Source organism: Cephus cinctus, unplaced genomic scaffold (assembly GCF_000341935.2).
Source record: "Cephus cinctus unplaced genomic scaffold, Ccin1 Ccin1_scaffold0805, whole genome shotgun sequence".
NCBI classification, from domain to species: Eukaryota; Metazoa; Arthropoda; class Insecta; order Hymenoptera; family Cephidae; genus Cephus; species Cephus cinctus.
Window position 1 is genome coordinate 102 of NW_014333402.1, and position 16,266 is coordinate 16,367.

The 16,266-nt window shown below is 35.6% G+C and overlaps 6 protein-coding genes across 9 annotated transcripts; 3 read left to right on the plus strand and 3 right to left on the minus strand.

The window, feature by feature from the left end:
• Positions 1-1,922: 1,922 nt before the first annotated feature.
• LOC107270597 (heat shock protein 60A) lies at positions 1,923-5,980 on the minus strand. Its single transcript, XM_015745755.1, has 5 exons — positions 5,633-5,980; positions 4,687-5,104; positions 3,902-4,488; positions 3,503-3,806; positions 1,923-3,430 (listed from the first exon to the last, which is right to left on the minus strand). Exons 2-5 carry the CDS (start codon positions 5,102-5,104, stop codon positions 3,018-3,020), a joined length of 1,722 nt encoding a protein of 573 aa, XP_015601241.1. The 5' UTR covers positions 5,633-5,980; the 3' UTR covers positions 1,923-3,017.
• Positions 5,981-6,970: 990 nt separating this feature from the next.
• LOC107270604 (10 kDa heat shock protein, mitochondrial) lies at positions 6,971-8,329 on the plus strand. Its single transcript, XM_015745762.1, has 3 exons — positions 6,971-7,146; positions 7,710-7,877; positions 7,949-8,329. The coding sequence occupies exons 1-3, from the start codon at positions 7,144-7,146 to the stop codon at positions 8,090-8,092; spliced, it is 315 nt and encodes a 104-aa protein (XP_015601248.1). The 5' UTR covers positions 6,971-7,143; the 3' UTR covers positions 8,093-8,329.
• Positions 8,330-8,568: 239 nt separating this feature from the next.
• On the minus strand, positions 8,569-10,453 carry LOC107270599 (something about silencing protein 10). The gene is made up of 3 exons (XM_015745756.2): positions 10,321-10,453; positions 8,815-10,093; positions 8,569-8,726 (listed from the first exon to the last, which is right to left on the minus strand). Exons 1-3 carry the CDS (start codon positions 10,335-10,337, stop codon positions 8,637-8,639), a joined length of 1,386 nt encoding a protein of 461 aa, XP_015601242.1. The 5' UTR covers positions 10,338-10,453; the 3' UTR covers positions 8,569-8,636.
• On the plus strand, positions 10,436-11,208 carry LOC107270603 (39S ribosomal protein L20, mitochondrial). The gene is made up of 3 exons (XM_015745761.2): positions 10,436-10,641; positions 10,706-10,816; positions 10,893-11,208. Exons 1-3 carry the CDS (start codon positions 10,555-10,557, stop codon positions 11,139-11,141), a joined length of 447 nt encoding a protein of 148 aa, XP_015601247.1. The 5' UTR covers positions 10,436-10,554; the 3' UTR covers positions 11,142-11,208.
• LOC107270601 (triosephosphate isomerase) lies at positions 11,206-12,782 on the minus strand. The gene is made up of 2 exons (XM_015745758.2): positions 12,535-12,782; positions 11,206-12,154 (listed from the first exon to the last, which is right to left on the minus strand). The coding sequence occupies exons 1-2, from the start codon at positions 12,641-12,643 to the stop codon at positions 11,520-11,522; spliced, it is 744 nt and encodes a 247-aa protein (XP_015601244.1). The 5' UTR covers positions 12,644-12,782; the 3' UTR covers positions 11,206-11,519.
• On the plus strand, positions 12,772-16,264 carry LOC107270600 (INO80 complex subunit C). Of its 4 annotated transcripts, XM_015745757.2 has the most exons (6): positions 12,926-14,556; positions 14,624-14,811; positions 14,871-15,035; positions 15,360-15,573; positions 15,706-15,773; positions 15,869-16,264. In XM_015745757.2, exons 1-3 carry the CDS (start codon positions 13,684-13,686, stop codon positions 15,028-15,030), a joined length of 1,221 nt encoding a protein of 406 aa, XP_015601243.1. In that variant the 5' UTR covers positions 12,926-13,683; the 3' UTR covers positions 15,031-15,035; positions 15,360-15,573; positions 15,706-15,773; positions 15,869-16,264. The 4 variants fall into 4 exon arrangements, with proteins under 4 accessions (XP_015601118.1, XP_024943692.1, XP_024943693.1 ...); XM_015745632.2 differs by lacking the exons at positions 12,926-14,556; positions 14,624-14,811 and adding an exon at positions 12,772-12,910; XM_025087924.1 differs by lacking the exons at positions 12,926-14,556; positions 14,624-14,811 and adding an exon at positions 12,772-12,910 and having other exon boundaries at positions 15,706-16,264.
• The last annotated feature ends 2 nt before the right edge of the window (positions 16,265-16,266 follow it).

A 16,266-nucleotide genomic window follows, 5' to 3' on the forward strand; every position in this document is an offset into this window, starting at 1 on the left:
AGATAAAATTTAAGAAGTTAAAAAATAGGAAAGTAATGAATGAGGGTACAAAAGTAGAGAATAAATAAGGAAAGAGATAAATAATAAGATAAGGAATGAAGGATAAAGAAATAAATATAGAAAAATATAAATGTTGAAAATGGATATGAGGGGTGGTTCCAAAATACCAGTATAGGAGACTGGCTCGAGGAAGAATGAGTGAACGAGAAGACAGAAGGGAAGATAGAAATAAAGAAGTTAAAAAGTAGAAAAGTAAGGAATAGGGGTATATAAGTAGCGGAGAAATGAGGAAAGAGATAAATCAGAAAGTAAAGAAGAAATAACTATAGAAATTGAAGAAGGTTGGAAATGAATATGAGGGGTATTTCCAAGAGACCAGTATAGGAGACCGGCTCGAGGAAGAATGAGCGCTCCGAGTCCGGGCGCTGCCTCGAGCGCCCCCACCCATCCGCCTGCTCCCACCCATCCGCCTGCTCCCACTCACCGCCTGCTCCCGCTCGCAGAGTCCTGCGTGAAAAATTTGCGCGCACACGATTTTGGGCAACTTCCAGTACTTCTAAATATGCTTTTCCATAATTTCAGAGTTTTAAGTGTTAATATTTTACTTTATCGACTTAATTAATTATTTTAATGTCTGAAATAACATCTACTGAACAATTAATTAAAAATGCTGAAAGGTACGTCGATCTAGAATTCAAACGCGATCATCAGCTCGATCCAAAATCCTTTTTAATGTACATCTATGTCGACTTTATGTCCTAGGAGTCCCGGGTAGCTACGCCTGTACAATACAGAAGAATCTACCAGTTATTAATTACTTACGAAACTGATTGTCAATAAAACAAAACTGCTTCCGTCTTCCTAGCCCCGCTATACTTATAACTAATAACTATTCTTAAACGACTATAAGTACAGTTCAATTAATTCATATACTCATCTATTTACAACCTACGTACAAACAATCTAATTCTTTAATTTTACTCAAAGAGACATTTCATTAGTATTAGAAATTTTCAAATTTGGTAAAAATATTTCAACAATAGGCTTTTTCAACAGTTGTTGAGAAGTTCTATAGTTCCCGGGCTCGTTCTAAGGGTTGCTTTGGGAAACAGCGGTGAGTAGCGGAGAACGTCTGCCCGCCAAGCTATGCGTCCGTGTTCCCGTTTAGCTCGGCTACGACGGGATTCGTATTGTTGACGCAGGCGATGATCACAATATCCTACTTCCGGACTCGCCGCTATGATTTAGCGCCACGATTTTGGTATCGCCGAAAATCGTAGCGTTGTGCATCTCCCTATTCATCTCTGGTCGAACAGCGGACTTTTGCCGGCTTGCCATAGATCCGTCACGTGCAAGATAAACGACACCAATTTATTTTCAAGTAACAATCCGAAGAATTCTTCGTGAACATTCGCGACACATTCGTTATCAATTTCCTTTGGCATTTTATAGTTCATTGGCTTTTAGTTTACAGTACAAATTCTTTTTATCTGATACTATTAAATAACCCTGAAATAGAACCATGCTCTCTGTTTGCTTTTTTGTTACTGGATTTAATTGAAGTAACATCATAATTGTAATCGTTCATTTCTATATTTCATATACGTACATTTCTTTAGGAACGAAATGAATTTTTGGAGGCCATTCATGTACTAGGTTGAATATAAGAGTCCCTTAGATCTCATAGTATAATTATTGGCCGATTATGGATTGTGTGTACTTTAATACAATGCATTACATTATTTCATTAAATGCTTGAGTAGAATTCACTACACAGTATATGCATAATTGATACTAAGTTATAGAATTTTGAGCAACATTTTTATTGTTTAACATTCGTTTCTTTCATATTAACAATACGTTATAGATCTATTCCAAATGTCTAGGATAATTTAGGAATATTCAAGGGCATACAACAGTACTGACTATAATTTAAACGAACATTTATTTAGACTAAGGTGAAAAATAAACATTAATGTTAAAAAAAAATGTAACAGAATTCGAGTTATTATTTTATCGTAGTACTTAGCACACGATAACATTTTTACACTTATATTCTTATCAAATTTCTTCTTCATACGTTCATCAGTTGGGAGATTTAGCAAATGCACGGCTATAAATGCTTTATATATTCGCTCCATGTTCATTTCTATATTTTCTTATCAGCTGATATTTTTTTAAAATAAAAATTAAGATTCACGTTAGACTATTATTAGATCACCATAACTTTATTTACCACTGTTCTCTTTTTTATCGAGTTCGCAGTTTACGGGTATAATTTGGTTCTCATTTCAATATGAAAGATCAAGCACTTTTTGACCGATGTAATTTTTGACTTTACGTTACCTGAGAATAATGTCGAATAAATGTATAATTAATTCGACTGCATTGTGGTTTTTAAATTAAATGGCTTACAAGATGTCTACAAACATCTATTGCTAACTAAAGCTTTGTGCAATCACTTACACCACGTTATCCTATAACAATGGTAAGTAGCGAATACATTTTTGAAAATAGCTGACGAAGAAATTAGGTGGCGGATAAATTACACACATCCCCATTGTCAGAATTACATTAGATCCTTGCAGTGAACAATTAACGTTATATAGACATAACGTCAATTACGGAATTAGCTGCATCAACGACGTTGGCGAACGATACGTGAGTTCTAACACGTTACATTTAAACATTAAAATTTGAACAAAATTATTGACGTACTTCACTACTATATGCGATTTCGTATCAGTAACGTGCATCTTCCAAGGAAATAAAATTATACGGAAGAAAAATGGACAAGGTCCACAACGTCTCGTGGTAACCATTTTAAGATTTCACGCTCGATTCTCATAACGTTCGTATTCTGTTTTGAAATACGAATGTAGCCGTTCAAAACATTCAACTTTGAATGTTTTAAATGATAATTCAATGTTCGCACAGGCCATGTAATTCACAAATGCAATTCCAATGAACAGGTTGAACAAGATTCAGTCTTTGCATGAGAATTTGGTTGGAACTCGTTACATGCCCATTCCTCCCATTCCTCCCATTCCTCCCATACCACCCATACCGCCCATGCCTGCCATAGGATTGGGCGCATCTTCCTTAGGTAGTTCAGTGACAACTGCTTCTGCAGTCGTAAGTAACGAGGCTACTCCAGCAGCATCGGTCAGAGCAGTGCGGACTACCTTAGTGGGATCGATGATACCCTTCTCGATCATGTCGACGTACTCGTTGTTCATGGCGTCATAACCAAGGGTGCCTTCAGTGACCTTCGCGACGACTAAGCTGGCATCGACACCGGCGTTCTGTGCGATTTGTAGACATGGCATGCGCAGAGCATTAGCCACAATTTGAATTCCAGTTTCTTGGTCTGTATTACCGGGCTTCAGCTGTTTGAGAGCTGGTCCGCAACGGAGAAGAGCAGTGCCACCTGTCACAATAAAAATTATTGTTTTACAGATTCATATGGATAACGTTCTATCCTTCAGGAATTCGTATTTACCTCCGGGAACGATGCCCTCCTCTACGGCAGCTCGAGTGGCGTTGAGGGCGTCGTGGACTCGATCTTTCTTTTCGTTCACTTCAACTTCACTGCTGCCACCTACTCTGAGGACTGCTACACCAGAAGCGAGCCTTGCCAAACGCTCTTGCAATTTTTCCTTTTCGTAATCGGATGTTGTATTTGCAATTTGATCTCTGATTTGGTCAGCGCGCCTGTCAATGTCACTCTTGGCTCCCTTGCCCTTCAGGATGAGAGTATCGTCCTTTGTGATAACGACTTCACCAACCTGGCCCAGGTCACTCAGCTATAAGCAGTAAAAAAATTATGTATATTTGTAAATGTCAGTCAAATTCCTACACGAGACAAATATCAGTGTATATAATGACGCGAATTTCTTACCTGTACGTCTTCCAGTTTTACAAGATTAGCATCATCTCCGAAAACAATACCGCCTGTCGAGATAGCCATGTCCTGAAGGGTAGCTTTGCGATTGTCGCCAAAACCAGGAGCCTTAACAGCCGCTACTTGTAAGCCAATCTTAAGACGGTTTACAACGAGAGTGGAAAGAGCCTCGCCGTCGATATCTTCAGCAATAATGACGAGAGGTTTGCGCTGAGAGTTAGCCAATTCCAGAGCAGGAATAATACTTTGTACAGAAGAAATCTTTTTCTCGCTGAACAGAAGGAGAGCATCTTGGAATTCCACCTTAGCTCCTTTAGTCGAGTTAATGAAGTATGGTGAAATGTATCCTCGATCGAACTTCAATCCTTCGATTACTTCTAACTCGTCGGTAAGGGTCTTTCCATCCTTAACAGTGATGACACCCTCCTTGCCCACTCTCTTCATGGCATCAGAGATGAGATTGCCAATTGTAGTGTCTCCATTTGCTGAGATAGTTGCAACCTGAGCAATTTCCTCTGGAGTAGTGACAGGTTTGCTCAAATTCTTCAACTCTTCTTTGATCTTGTCTACCGCCAGCATGACCCCTGGGCAAGAATAAAAATAAAACCATGAAAATTTGCAGAAGACTGTAGCATAATACGATAGCTTATCTTACAGTCGTGCTATTTAATGCAGAATATATTATCTGGCATTGTATACAGAATACATGAGTCAGAGGTTATGTTATTCTGCATTAAAACCACGTCATTTTCTTGAACTAAAATCTATCTTTATGAACTTACCACGCCTGATTTCAATAGGGTTAGCGCCCTTGCTGATCTTCTCAAAACCTTCCTTAGCAATGGCTCTAGCCAAAACAGTGGCTGTGGTCGTTCCATCACCAGCTTCTTCATTGGTATTGTTCGCTACATCTTGTACCAACTTAGCTCCAATATTTTGAAACTTATCTTTAAGTTCGACACTTTTTGCAACAGTTACTCCATCCTTTGTAATTTTAGGACTGCCCCACGATTGCTCTAAAATAACATTGCGTCCTTTTGGACCCATTGTTACTGCAACAGCATCAGCCAGGATGTCAACACCCTGAAGCATGAGTGCTCTTACTTCAGCTCCAAAACGAACATCCTTCGCATAGGAGCGTGCTTGCACCTGCATCTGGCGCAATGCTACGCTTCTCAACATGCTTGGTAATCTATACATCTAAAAGAAATAAAACTCCAATTGTAAACCAGTTAGTTGCGTCATTCTAGTAAAACTGCTGCATAATATAAAATTGATCTCATATACCTTGTAACTAGCAACAAAAATTGAAATGTATAAGAAGAAAAATTGAACTTAAATTATAGATGGCATTCTCTAAAACATATGCATGAATATCTCCCATGTATTTCTACCATAAATCTTCCATATATTTCATAAATATTAGCTAGTCTTAATATATAGAGAAACATGGTTATGTAAACTACCTCGTGTAACTGAAAAACCGTAAAACGTCTAAATTAATCCCATCAATAAATCCCACACAACTCCAATAAAATGTTGTAACCTCGAGTTTTATCTAATAAAAAAGTGTACGTTATCCCAAGAAAAAATTAACGATCTCTTTTTCCGGCTAACATTTTCATGGGAGTCGTGCCGAGCCGGTCCCATTTTAATTTCGAGTTTCTCTTTGCTTGACTAAAATCTATATCGAACAATAATTTTTCCCGTTGTTGAATATAATCTTACCTTTATTTGATATGAGAGAAGCGGCGGACAAAAGCCGGTTGATCAAGAATAAGCTGAAAGTCGTAACGGCGCGATTGCACGTTGTCCTGAGAATGGAATGAGAAGAAGCACAGAGGTTCACGATATCACATGGGCCAGTTTCCCTCTCCTTTACCACACCCAACCTAACCCCACCTTTGTTGCTCGAAAAATCGAGAAAAATTCTTTTTGTAATGAATTTCAAGGATTGCAAAGACTGTTTTCAAAATAAAGCCATCGAAGAATAATATCTATACGGACAGATATAGCCAAAATATAATTATTAATAACAATTTTTAATCATATCGGCCTATGGACCATGTGCTTCTAGAAAGTACCAAGCCTGAGCATGACGCAATCATCTGGTGAACACCAATCAGCTTGGCGGGAATAAACTTTGTACCCGATTGCTGGAGTTTATTTGTTTAACATATTTTAAGTGCACACGAATTTATAAGGAAATAAAGTCGGGCCACGTGTGTGCTTAGAAGTGTTAGTATCAGTCACCGGTGGCTGACAAGGCACTCAACGTGTTAAAATATTTTTAACTAAAGATAGATTTAACACGATGAATATAATTATTGTCTAGGGTTGACCATGGATATAATGAACTAGATCATCTTAATTGTGATGGGTATAATAAATGCTTTTCAGAGTCATATACATAATGAGAATCTGGGAAATTTTCATATAGAATTTGAAATATATTATCATTTCCGTCTTATAAGGGCATAAATATTGGTACTTTCATTCATCACTTTTCTACAAATTCCGCCATTTCATCAGAAATTCATGTAAAATGTGCACAGCCATTTAACTCTGCACGACAACAGAACATAACTCCAAACGATTAATCTTAAAAAATGTAGAATAGTTTAACGATTCATACAGATACTATAGCTATCACAACATGGACTTTTTTTAAATTAATGATTCTGTACAAAAAATTAAAGATACAGCTTATCAAATTTAGATAACAGTACGTCCAAATGCTGAAAAAATTCAGAAAAGCTGTAATTCATCTGTAACCTCGAATTACTTTTAGTTCCAGTTATATGGAAATACATAGATGTATGTATACTTTTTCTTGGAAAACACCCTCTATAGTCACAAATATATTTTTACTGATAAGTTTCTTAATTTTCTAGAAAATGGACAGGAAAGATGAATAGCATAATTTTTGGTTTCGTTATTGATCCGCTGAAAGGAGCACGTGGCAATAATGGTGTTATGGCGGACAACAAGGCGCACACCCTTTTGGTGAATTCTCGAAGCTTTCGTTATATAACTGGTGCCCGTTTTAGTACGTGAAGTAAAATCGATGTGTGTGAGGATTGGTGGGGTGTACTGGCTGAGGAAGCTTCGAGAAAATTAAGAGAGGAGAGGTCCATTCCTCGAGGCACCGGCAGTTAGGTTACACAACGTGCACAGTTTCTGCACGCCGGTTATATCTACTCATTTATTTCGTGTTCAAGTGAAAATCAACTTACAAAATGGTACGTTGGAATGTTATTTAATTCCACCTGATATTACAATGAAAGGTCATTATGTCTGACACAAGAATTAATGTAAGATCTTTCGGAAATTTCGTAGATCATGTACAATCGTCTTTTTGAATAATGTAGATATCGTTAATTTTTTTTCTAAATATATAATTATACTATTTATCTATAACGTTTCCATGGATATTTTTGAGTTTTATGGAAAGTTGAAATGATGTCGGTTTCATGAACAACCGGCAAAAGGTACTCCGAGGTTGATCGTATTATTTTTTTATCTAATGTTACTTGTTTTTTATATTATTGTTCATGTAAACAAGTTGTTCACAGAGATGATTTTCAATTGTTTTTAATAGTTTTTATAGCGTTTGAAATCCCAGGAACATGGTTTCATCTCCTGCAATGTTTAACCTTAAAGTATAATTCATTTCTTAAAATACTTATATTTTTAGATATTTAAAGCTTCAAAATTCGTTTGCTTGTTTACTCAAGCAAAGTTTAATAGAATTTTGTTTTGTAAAGTAAATATTTTTTAGTGTTATATCTCTTTTCTTTTACAGGCCGCAGCTGCAGTAGCTAAGAGACTAATCCCTCTCTTTGACAGAGTTCTTATCCAGAAGGCAGAAGCTCTTAGCAAAACTAAAGGTGGCATTGTCATTCCAGAGAAAGCACAGTCAAAAGTTCTTCAAGGAACTGTTGTTGCAGTTGGTCCAGGATCAAGGAATGATGTGAGTAAAGATTGCTAAATCTTTGATATAATTTTCATTACACTGATATAAATAAATAAATGTTATTATAGAAAGGAGAACATGTTCCTCTGAGCATTAAGGTTGGGGACACTGTTTTGTTACCTGAATATGGTGGCACCAAAGTGCAACTTGAAGAAAACAAAGAATATCACCTGTTCCGTGAATCTGACATCCTAGCAAAGCTGGAGTCTTAAGCCAGGAATTAGAATATGTTAAGACTATTTTCACAAAATGCCACATGGAAAGTGTCGTATGCTCGGAACATCAAAATCTCAATGCAACGTGACGTCACTAGAGTGGCCCAAACCACTATTATCGGCGAATGATTGTTGATTCAAATTACGTTATTTCTTTGTAAGTCTGCTAGCATATAGGTGTCATTGTTTCGTACATATTTCCAAATAATAAAAGATTTATTCATGGTACTATCATTACACTTTTCTTATAAACAAATTTGTAAAGTTGACACACTTTCCAAGCACACCCTACTTCATTCCAATTAGATGGGACAAACTATCTTCTTTGACCCACTAATCAACAATATACTATTCTATGTAGAGTATCAGGATTTAGAAACGATGCATACAAAAATTTTTTAAAACGTTATATGCTTTTCATTTTCATCATGTATCTGATACAAAAAAATAAGTAATGCAAATTGACAGTTATATATAATTTATATAAATGTATGCTTTTATTGTGTCTGAAATAGAATCTAATGGAACTAATAACATGATTTTATTTAAGTTTTATACTCTTCTTCACACTAGCTTTAATACCGGATATTTCTCCGGCATATCTTGTTACCTCCTTTCGAACTTCTCTCACCTGTAAAAATAAAGTGTGTATAAGAAAAAAACAAATTCAAATGAAAATAGATGAATACAGGTAGAATTTTAAATATATATCTACTTACCGCTCCCTTCCGGCGAATCTTAGCTTTGCGGTATTTGTTTCTATGCTTAACTCGCGGATTTCGCTGTTCCTTTTTACGGTGTGGTGTGAGTCCTTTATTCTTGGCTATTTGGTAGGTAATAGCTCTCTTTCCTTCCTCTGTATCACTCTCATCCATTGCTAACTCATGGTCTTCCGTATCTTTATCATTGATCTCAGTGTCAATTAGTTCAGAATGTTCACTATGTTCCATATCTTCATCAATTTCTTCATCAGCTGTTTCATCATCTGCAGTTTTCTTCGACATTGTAACGTCCACATTCTTGTTCTCTTGCCTGGCACGTTTCAATTTTTCACCTAAAGCTCTCGTGGCGCATTTCTTTTTTTCATTTCCCAATTCTTTATAGTCTATCGTACTGTATATAGGTAAACACTTCTTTTCAGCACTCAGTATCTCTTTGACTTGTTCAAGCAACTTCCCTTGACCTGATTCTAATTGGTTAAGAAGCTGACGATACTGCGCTAGACGCTTGATAACTGGATGGGAGGTAACAGGTAGCCTTTTTGCTTTAAGCATCAAGTAGAATGAAATATTGACACAGTAATTAAGAATTAACTGATACTTTGATTTTATAAAAGAAATAGCAGGACAAGCAGGACATTTCCCTCTTTCAACGAATTTTAAGAATGGAGCTAAGAAATCACGTACTTCGGTTAGACGTTCCTTAAAATCATTAACGAGTCCTTGAAATTCAGGACTTTCCTTCTGTACAAGTAACTGTTTCTCTCTTTTACTGAGTTTGGTAAGATCAGTTTTAACAATCTGATCCTTATCTTGTAATTCAATGACTTCTTTTTCTTTTGATTGTAATAAATCCAAGCCAAAGTCTGCATCATCCAATTGTTCAGCAAGACGTTTTTGGATATTTCTAGCTTCTTCTTCTTCCATTTCTGCATCAGCCATGTCCTTTTGGCTTGCTGATGCATAATCAGGATCAACATAGTCAGTTGAGTAATATGCATTCTTCTTTTTACCCCATGCTCTCTCATCTGGTAATTCAAAATCATCTTGAAGACCTTCAATATCAGATTCTAAAGAGTCCTCAAGATCTTCGTCTTGATCATCCTCTTCGTTCTCATCCTGTAGTCCATAAACTTCATCTTCACTGTCAAAGTTTTCTGGTACACGCTTCTTACGGGCTTTTTCAAGTAAGTACCTCTCAGTTTCAGTGTACTCATCTTCAGAGTTAGATAAATCATCCAAGTCTCCTGGATCCTCATTCAAGATATCTTTCCTGAACCTGTGTTTATTAATAACATATATTAGATGTATATATTAACATATGTTTATGTAAATACATATGGCTAAGAAATAAAACCAATTAAGAACATAAAGTTTCAAAGTAACCTGTAAATCCAAAGCTATCAATATTTTTTTATCATTTGCATTACGACTAAATATAAAAATGCATGTTTTAAATTCTATTAGAATTATTAATAATGTATTCCAATATTTATAGAGGTATACCTTTTTTTATTCGCCATTATGATATTTTCAAATCACAAATAATATAAATGACCCAAACCCATGTGCCACCATGTAATAATGACCGGTGTCCCCACTTTATCCACTTTAGTTGCGCTTCAACATACAATGGAGCTATAACCTTAAAAATTCTGGTCCATAGAATTTTCCGAACACCATCTGTCCCAAAGAAATATATAATTAAATAATTTAATTTGCATTGAATTATACGTAAACATGGTGTTCCAATCGTTGATGTTACTCGCGAGAAATAAAGGACCTGACGAATTTTGGAGGAAAAGAAAAATTTTCAGAATCGCTGCTGTAAGTATTTCACCGTGAAATTTATTTACAGTTCTTGGCTGCTATTTTAAAAATTATTTTATAGCACTTCATAGGCCGTCGTAGAAATTGCTACAGTATTGCTATTCGCAATGTTCACCGTGCTCTGGTGTATTCTTCCAAAGGACGTGCACTGAAGAAAGCTGATATGCGTGCGGTAAGCTGCAGTTACTCTAACTAGCTATCAAAGTAGTCACATTTTTATTTTTGCTTAATGTAATATTCATTTAAAGCTATGGGAAACAAGGCTCCACGCAGCTTCTGAGGAGCATGGTATATCACGTTACATTTTACATGAAGGATTAATGAGATCTAATATCTTACTGAATCGGAAGACTCTTATGGACTTAGCAGTTTGGGAACCCCGAACTTTCAAGGCGCTTTCAATTATTGCTTTAGCTAGAACAAAGCAAGATGGTTTAAACTCTGTTCAACATCTAGATATGCCTGATGGCATAATTACAAGAGGAATGTTAAAATGAAGTAGGCTATATGAATGAAATAAGTATGAAAAAATATGACACGTGTGTCGCTCACTTATTAACATTATGCTTTTTTTGTTCTATTTAATATCCTCTATTTTACGCTTTACATATACATGTTATATCAACAATCTTTTACTTCACATTATATATACGTTTGTAGTTCTCACGTGTGTGACAATGTGTATATATATACATATTAAGTTACATATTAATCAATTTTGTCAAAACCAATGTGATATAATATGTAAAATTAAAGATTATAAATGAGTACAGCTCTGCGTACGTTTCATAGTACTATACGGAGGCGAAATGATATTTCCAGAAAAATATAACAAGTCATTGATCATCACAAGTATCAATACAAAATTCGATATTTCACTGCTTGGCATTCACAATTTGTACGAAATCAGGTTTTAGCGACGCTCCACCAACTAAGAAGCCATCAATGTCTTTCTCTTTTGCCAACTCCTTGGCATTACCTGCTGTTACTGAACCTCCATAAATAATTCTCAGAGATTCAGCGACAGCAGGACTAACATTCGCAGCAATCCACTGTCTCAACTTCTCATGAACTTCTTGTGCTTGTTGAGGTGTGGCAGTTTTTCCTGTTCCAATAGCCCAAACTGGCTCATACGCCAAAACAACATTGTCCCAAGACTTAATTTTATCAGCAATAGCCTTAGTTTGCCTGAAGACAACTTCTTCGGTTTTTCCAGCTTCACGTTCCTCTAGCTTCTCTCCAATACAAGCAATCACCTTCAGTCCAGCTTCCAGAGCATGTGCTACCTTCTCGGCAACAAGCTCATCAGTCTCACCAAAAATGTTCCTACGTTCTGAATGGCCAAGAATGACCCAGGGAATACCATTATCCAAAAGCATAGCTGGGCTAAGCTCCCCAGTAAAAGCTCCCTTGGCAACCTTGTAGGTATTTTGGCCACTGATGCTGACATTACTAGGTAAAATACTTTTTGCGTATGATAAGTAAATAGAAGGAACGCCAACAACAACCTCTGTAATAAAACAAAATATTCTTTAAAATATCACTAATTAATCATAAATCTGAACTATTTCAATATCCTATTCCCAAGAGATTATCAATTATTCCTTATTAAAAAATTGATCAACAAATAAAAAGTTTCTAATCATTATTCTATACTGTCTGTATTCCTCAAGAAAATTATTTGCAATTTGGTTTTTCAAAATATACATGATGAAACTGAAAGACTTCAGAAGGTCACTGCAAATTCAAATTTGTTAAATACCAATACATTACTATAAATAATCATTAAATATCCGTCTCGCTATACATTTTTAATTTAAAAAATTCTAGTGAACTCACATCAAATAGTGATCAAGGATTTCGATAGCACAAATTAAGAATAGCACCTACCGACATTAGGATCTAATGGACCGGCTTTTAGGAATGCAACGATCTCGTCAATTTCCTTCTTACTACCATTCATCTTCCAGTTACCACCAACAAAGAATTTGCGAGCCATGTTTTTAGAATATTACGTGTTAGCAAAGGAAAGTGTGATAAGACAAATCTAAATTTCTGAGGTCTATAGAACTCGTCCAACACTTGCCCTTGCGACCTTCACACTAGCTCTAAGGTGAATCTTATCCCACACCCTATTGGATATCCCCACCACTTAGTCCGAAGCCCAATTCACAGTTGTCAATCTACCGACTAGTCAGACTGATATCGTGCTTGTGCTCACGTATTATTGACATACAAAATATAAGAAAAATAAAACTTTTCTCAGGTAAGTTATAAATACAATTTCATAGGTAAATGTCGTCTGTATTATAATGTACATGATCCTTTAAAAAAGTTTGCTCATTGTACTCTTATGATTTACACAGATTATTTCTTTACTGTTATATTCAATAATTTTATATTTTCAAAACAAACAGAAAGTTGATTTAATTTATGATTTATCCTTTAATGAAGAATTTGATTATTGACTGCTAGACATTAATCTCGTTCTAATTGCATTATCGTCCTGAATTTGTATAGACATGTAAAAGGTTATGTCCGTCCAGCGTTGATAGTGCTTTTCTATCGGCAAAATGTTAGAAATGTATTACTACATAAATATGATTAATATGTTGATTATTAAAATATGGATTATAAAAACTATATTAATACGTATCCGCTAGGGGATAACTGACACCAAATTAGATTATTTGTAAATTATAAATGGTGTTATCTTCATTAGTTACTATAGCAAATTTCGGGATATTTCCAAAGCTATCGGTTTTGCCGTAACGACTGTTAGAATAGAAATTCATTGTTAATTACTATCCTACAAACTTTTCTAACATTTTGAGAAGTTTGCTGCAAGAGAAAAACAATCGTTCATTACAACTTGTGACGTTTTTATTGCTTGAAACTTGGAACAATTCTCATACATCCTGCCATTCAGAATATTCTATCATACAGTTCTTCGTGTATTTATTTATCGATAATTTGACGTAAGAACCATACAAAAAAAATTCCGATGCAACTTCTTTAAGTGGGAAGAAAGAAAAAACAATGTTCAATAGTTCGTCGGACAATGTAGATAATTTAGTGCACAGGTTTGTGCAAAATTTGGGTGTTAAAATTGAGCCTGTTGGCTGTAACAAAGCAGAGAGAATCAAGTATATCAAATACGTAGACAAAGCAAGAAAGATGAAACGTGAATTACTACGAATTAGCGAAAAGACTCATGACATGTTGACGCAAGGAAGTTTAGATTTTTCGGACGTTCATAGTATACAGTCGTTCATGGAGAAGCGTACCAATCTTTTCGATAAGTTTTATATGAAAAGCACACCACTTTTGGCGCCCCACTTGAGGAATATCAATAAGAAAATTACGCAGAGTGTGACAAATGTAAAATCTGAGAACGAGAGAAAGTTAAGAAGACGAGAATCCATTAAAGTTCCAAAATGTACGAATAATAAGGAGTCAACGAGTCGCAAGTGTAAAACGGAAATAGCTGATAGTACTCGTGATCGATCTTCAGCATTTGGAAAAAGTTTTTCTTGTTCTGCTTTGAAAAAAGGAGACTATTCCAATAGAGCCAATTCTTTGAAATGTCAATCCGAAGTTAAGACTATCTCAAAAACATCCAAGATTCCAGTCATTAAATCGAAAGGAACTTACAGTTCTTGTGATGCTTTGCCAGACAAAGAGAATAAACGAATTCCTGACAAGGATTACGTTGATCAAAATACTAAGAGTACAAATTTATGGTGGATTCATAAAAAGAAGGAGAATATTGATTCCTGTAATTTAAAAGCTGGTATAGTAAGATACACACAGAGGCAAACAGAATTAAATAGAAGATACTTGGAGCTTCAAATAAAGGATACAGATTTTATAAATCAACACGTGCGAATTACACTTCATATTGCGATTAAGGTGTTTAGGAAAATTATTAATTGAACGAAATCTAGAATTGAGACGTAATAGATATTTCATGTTGCAGAAAGTAGACACTAGGAACTTTCAAATGACGGATTCAAGATATCACAAAGTTCTCATGCTCTGCAAAGAAGCTATATTGTCTCTGATCGAACCAAGTAACAAAGCTTTTGTAGTGTACGAAGACAATCTACCGGCACTCATTAAGAATCATTTAACACGCGGATATAGATATCATTTTACAACTTCCAGGTATAGCTTAATGAATTATGTTTCACTATACTGTATATATTGTTTATGTACTTTTATAGCGCATCCGAGGATTATTATTCAGCACTATTGATATTAAGTCACTGGGCTGAAATCTTAGTGAGGCATCCGAATACAACTTTGATGCGGACCATCAGCTACGCTCTTGGTTGCAGTCTACAGAGAATACTTGTATTATCCTGCCCAGAAGATACATCTTAAGAACTGTATGAAATAAAAAGAATATTCTGATACATTATATTAAATGAATAGTGTTTTTAGCGATATTACACCTTAATAACTATGGACACAAAATTCTATAAGACTGGCTCTTTTTTTTTTACCAATATCCCTTGGGCAGTTGCTATTACGTAACAGCGACTATAATTCAAGATTTGAATAGAGGCGGTAGAATTGAGATATTACAGAGGGTATCTTGTTACCATTTCGTACCGCATTTAATATCTTGTCTTTACTGCCCCTATCCCCATTCTTGCAGCCACATTGATACTTGGTGTATAATGTTTATGTAATATGTTGTGTCGTTGCAGGATAGGATTTTGCGATTCTTCTGCAAAATTTAAAACATGGTGAGTGACGAGGTGACGGAGACTAACAAGAAGCCACCGCCAATCTTCAAGAATCCGACATTTCAGCAGAAATTTCGTCCAATTAGCAGTTCAGGAAAGAAAAGGACCTGGCGATCCTTGAAACAAGTGTTAGCGCAGGAGCGTTCTTTACCATGGCCATCTGAAGTTGTTCATTGTAAGCAATTTGATATTTTCATATCGTCGCCACGTTTGATTTCATTGGCAAGAAAGCCTCGTTCTAAATTTATGTTTATACAGTAGTTTATTCATTGTGGCTTATGGATTAATATTTTCTAACAATTTTCAGATAGTTCCATCAATGCACCTCCCAGCTTCAAACCCGCGAAGAAATATTCTGATATATCTGGTTTGCCGGCAAGTATTTCTTATTGTTTCAGCAGTAGCAATTGTAATTTCGTTAGGTCTGAATTACATCAGTTGTATGATGAAATACTGTTTTTAATTTACAGGCAAGATACACAGATCCCCAGAGTAAATTATATTATGCGTCCACTGAAGAATTTGCTACTGTTCGAAGTTTGCCGATGGATATCACCGCTGGATATTTAGCACTGCGTGGTGCTTCTAGCATTGTCGGTTAATAATCTCTATACACGCAACAACGTTGTGTAGGAAATCCCGTAACTATTTGCAATGAAGCTAAAATGGTCAAAATTGAATGGCAAATGTACAAGCTGTAACAAGAGATGACATTCAATCAGACATTTTGTGTCTGCTTTTGCAACATGTTTTTACCGCTCAGAGTTACGACTCTCTCTGTTTTGGAAAAATCAGATTGTTGTGGAGTTAAATAATTGTAAATCACTTTTCGAATTGATTGAAATACATCATTAAAAGTTCATGAAGT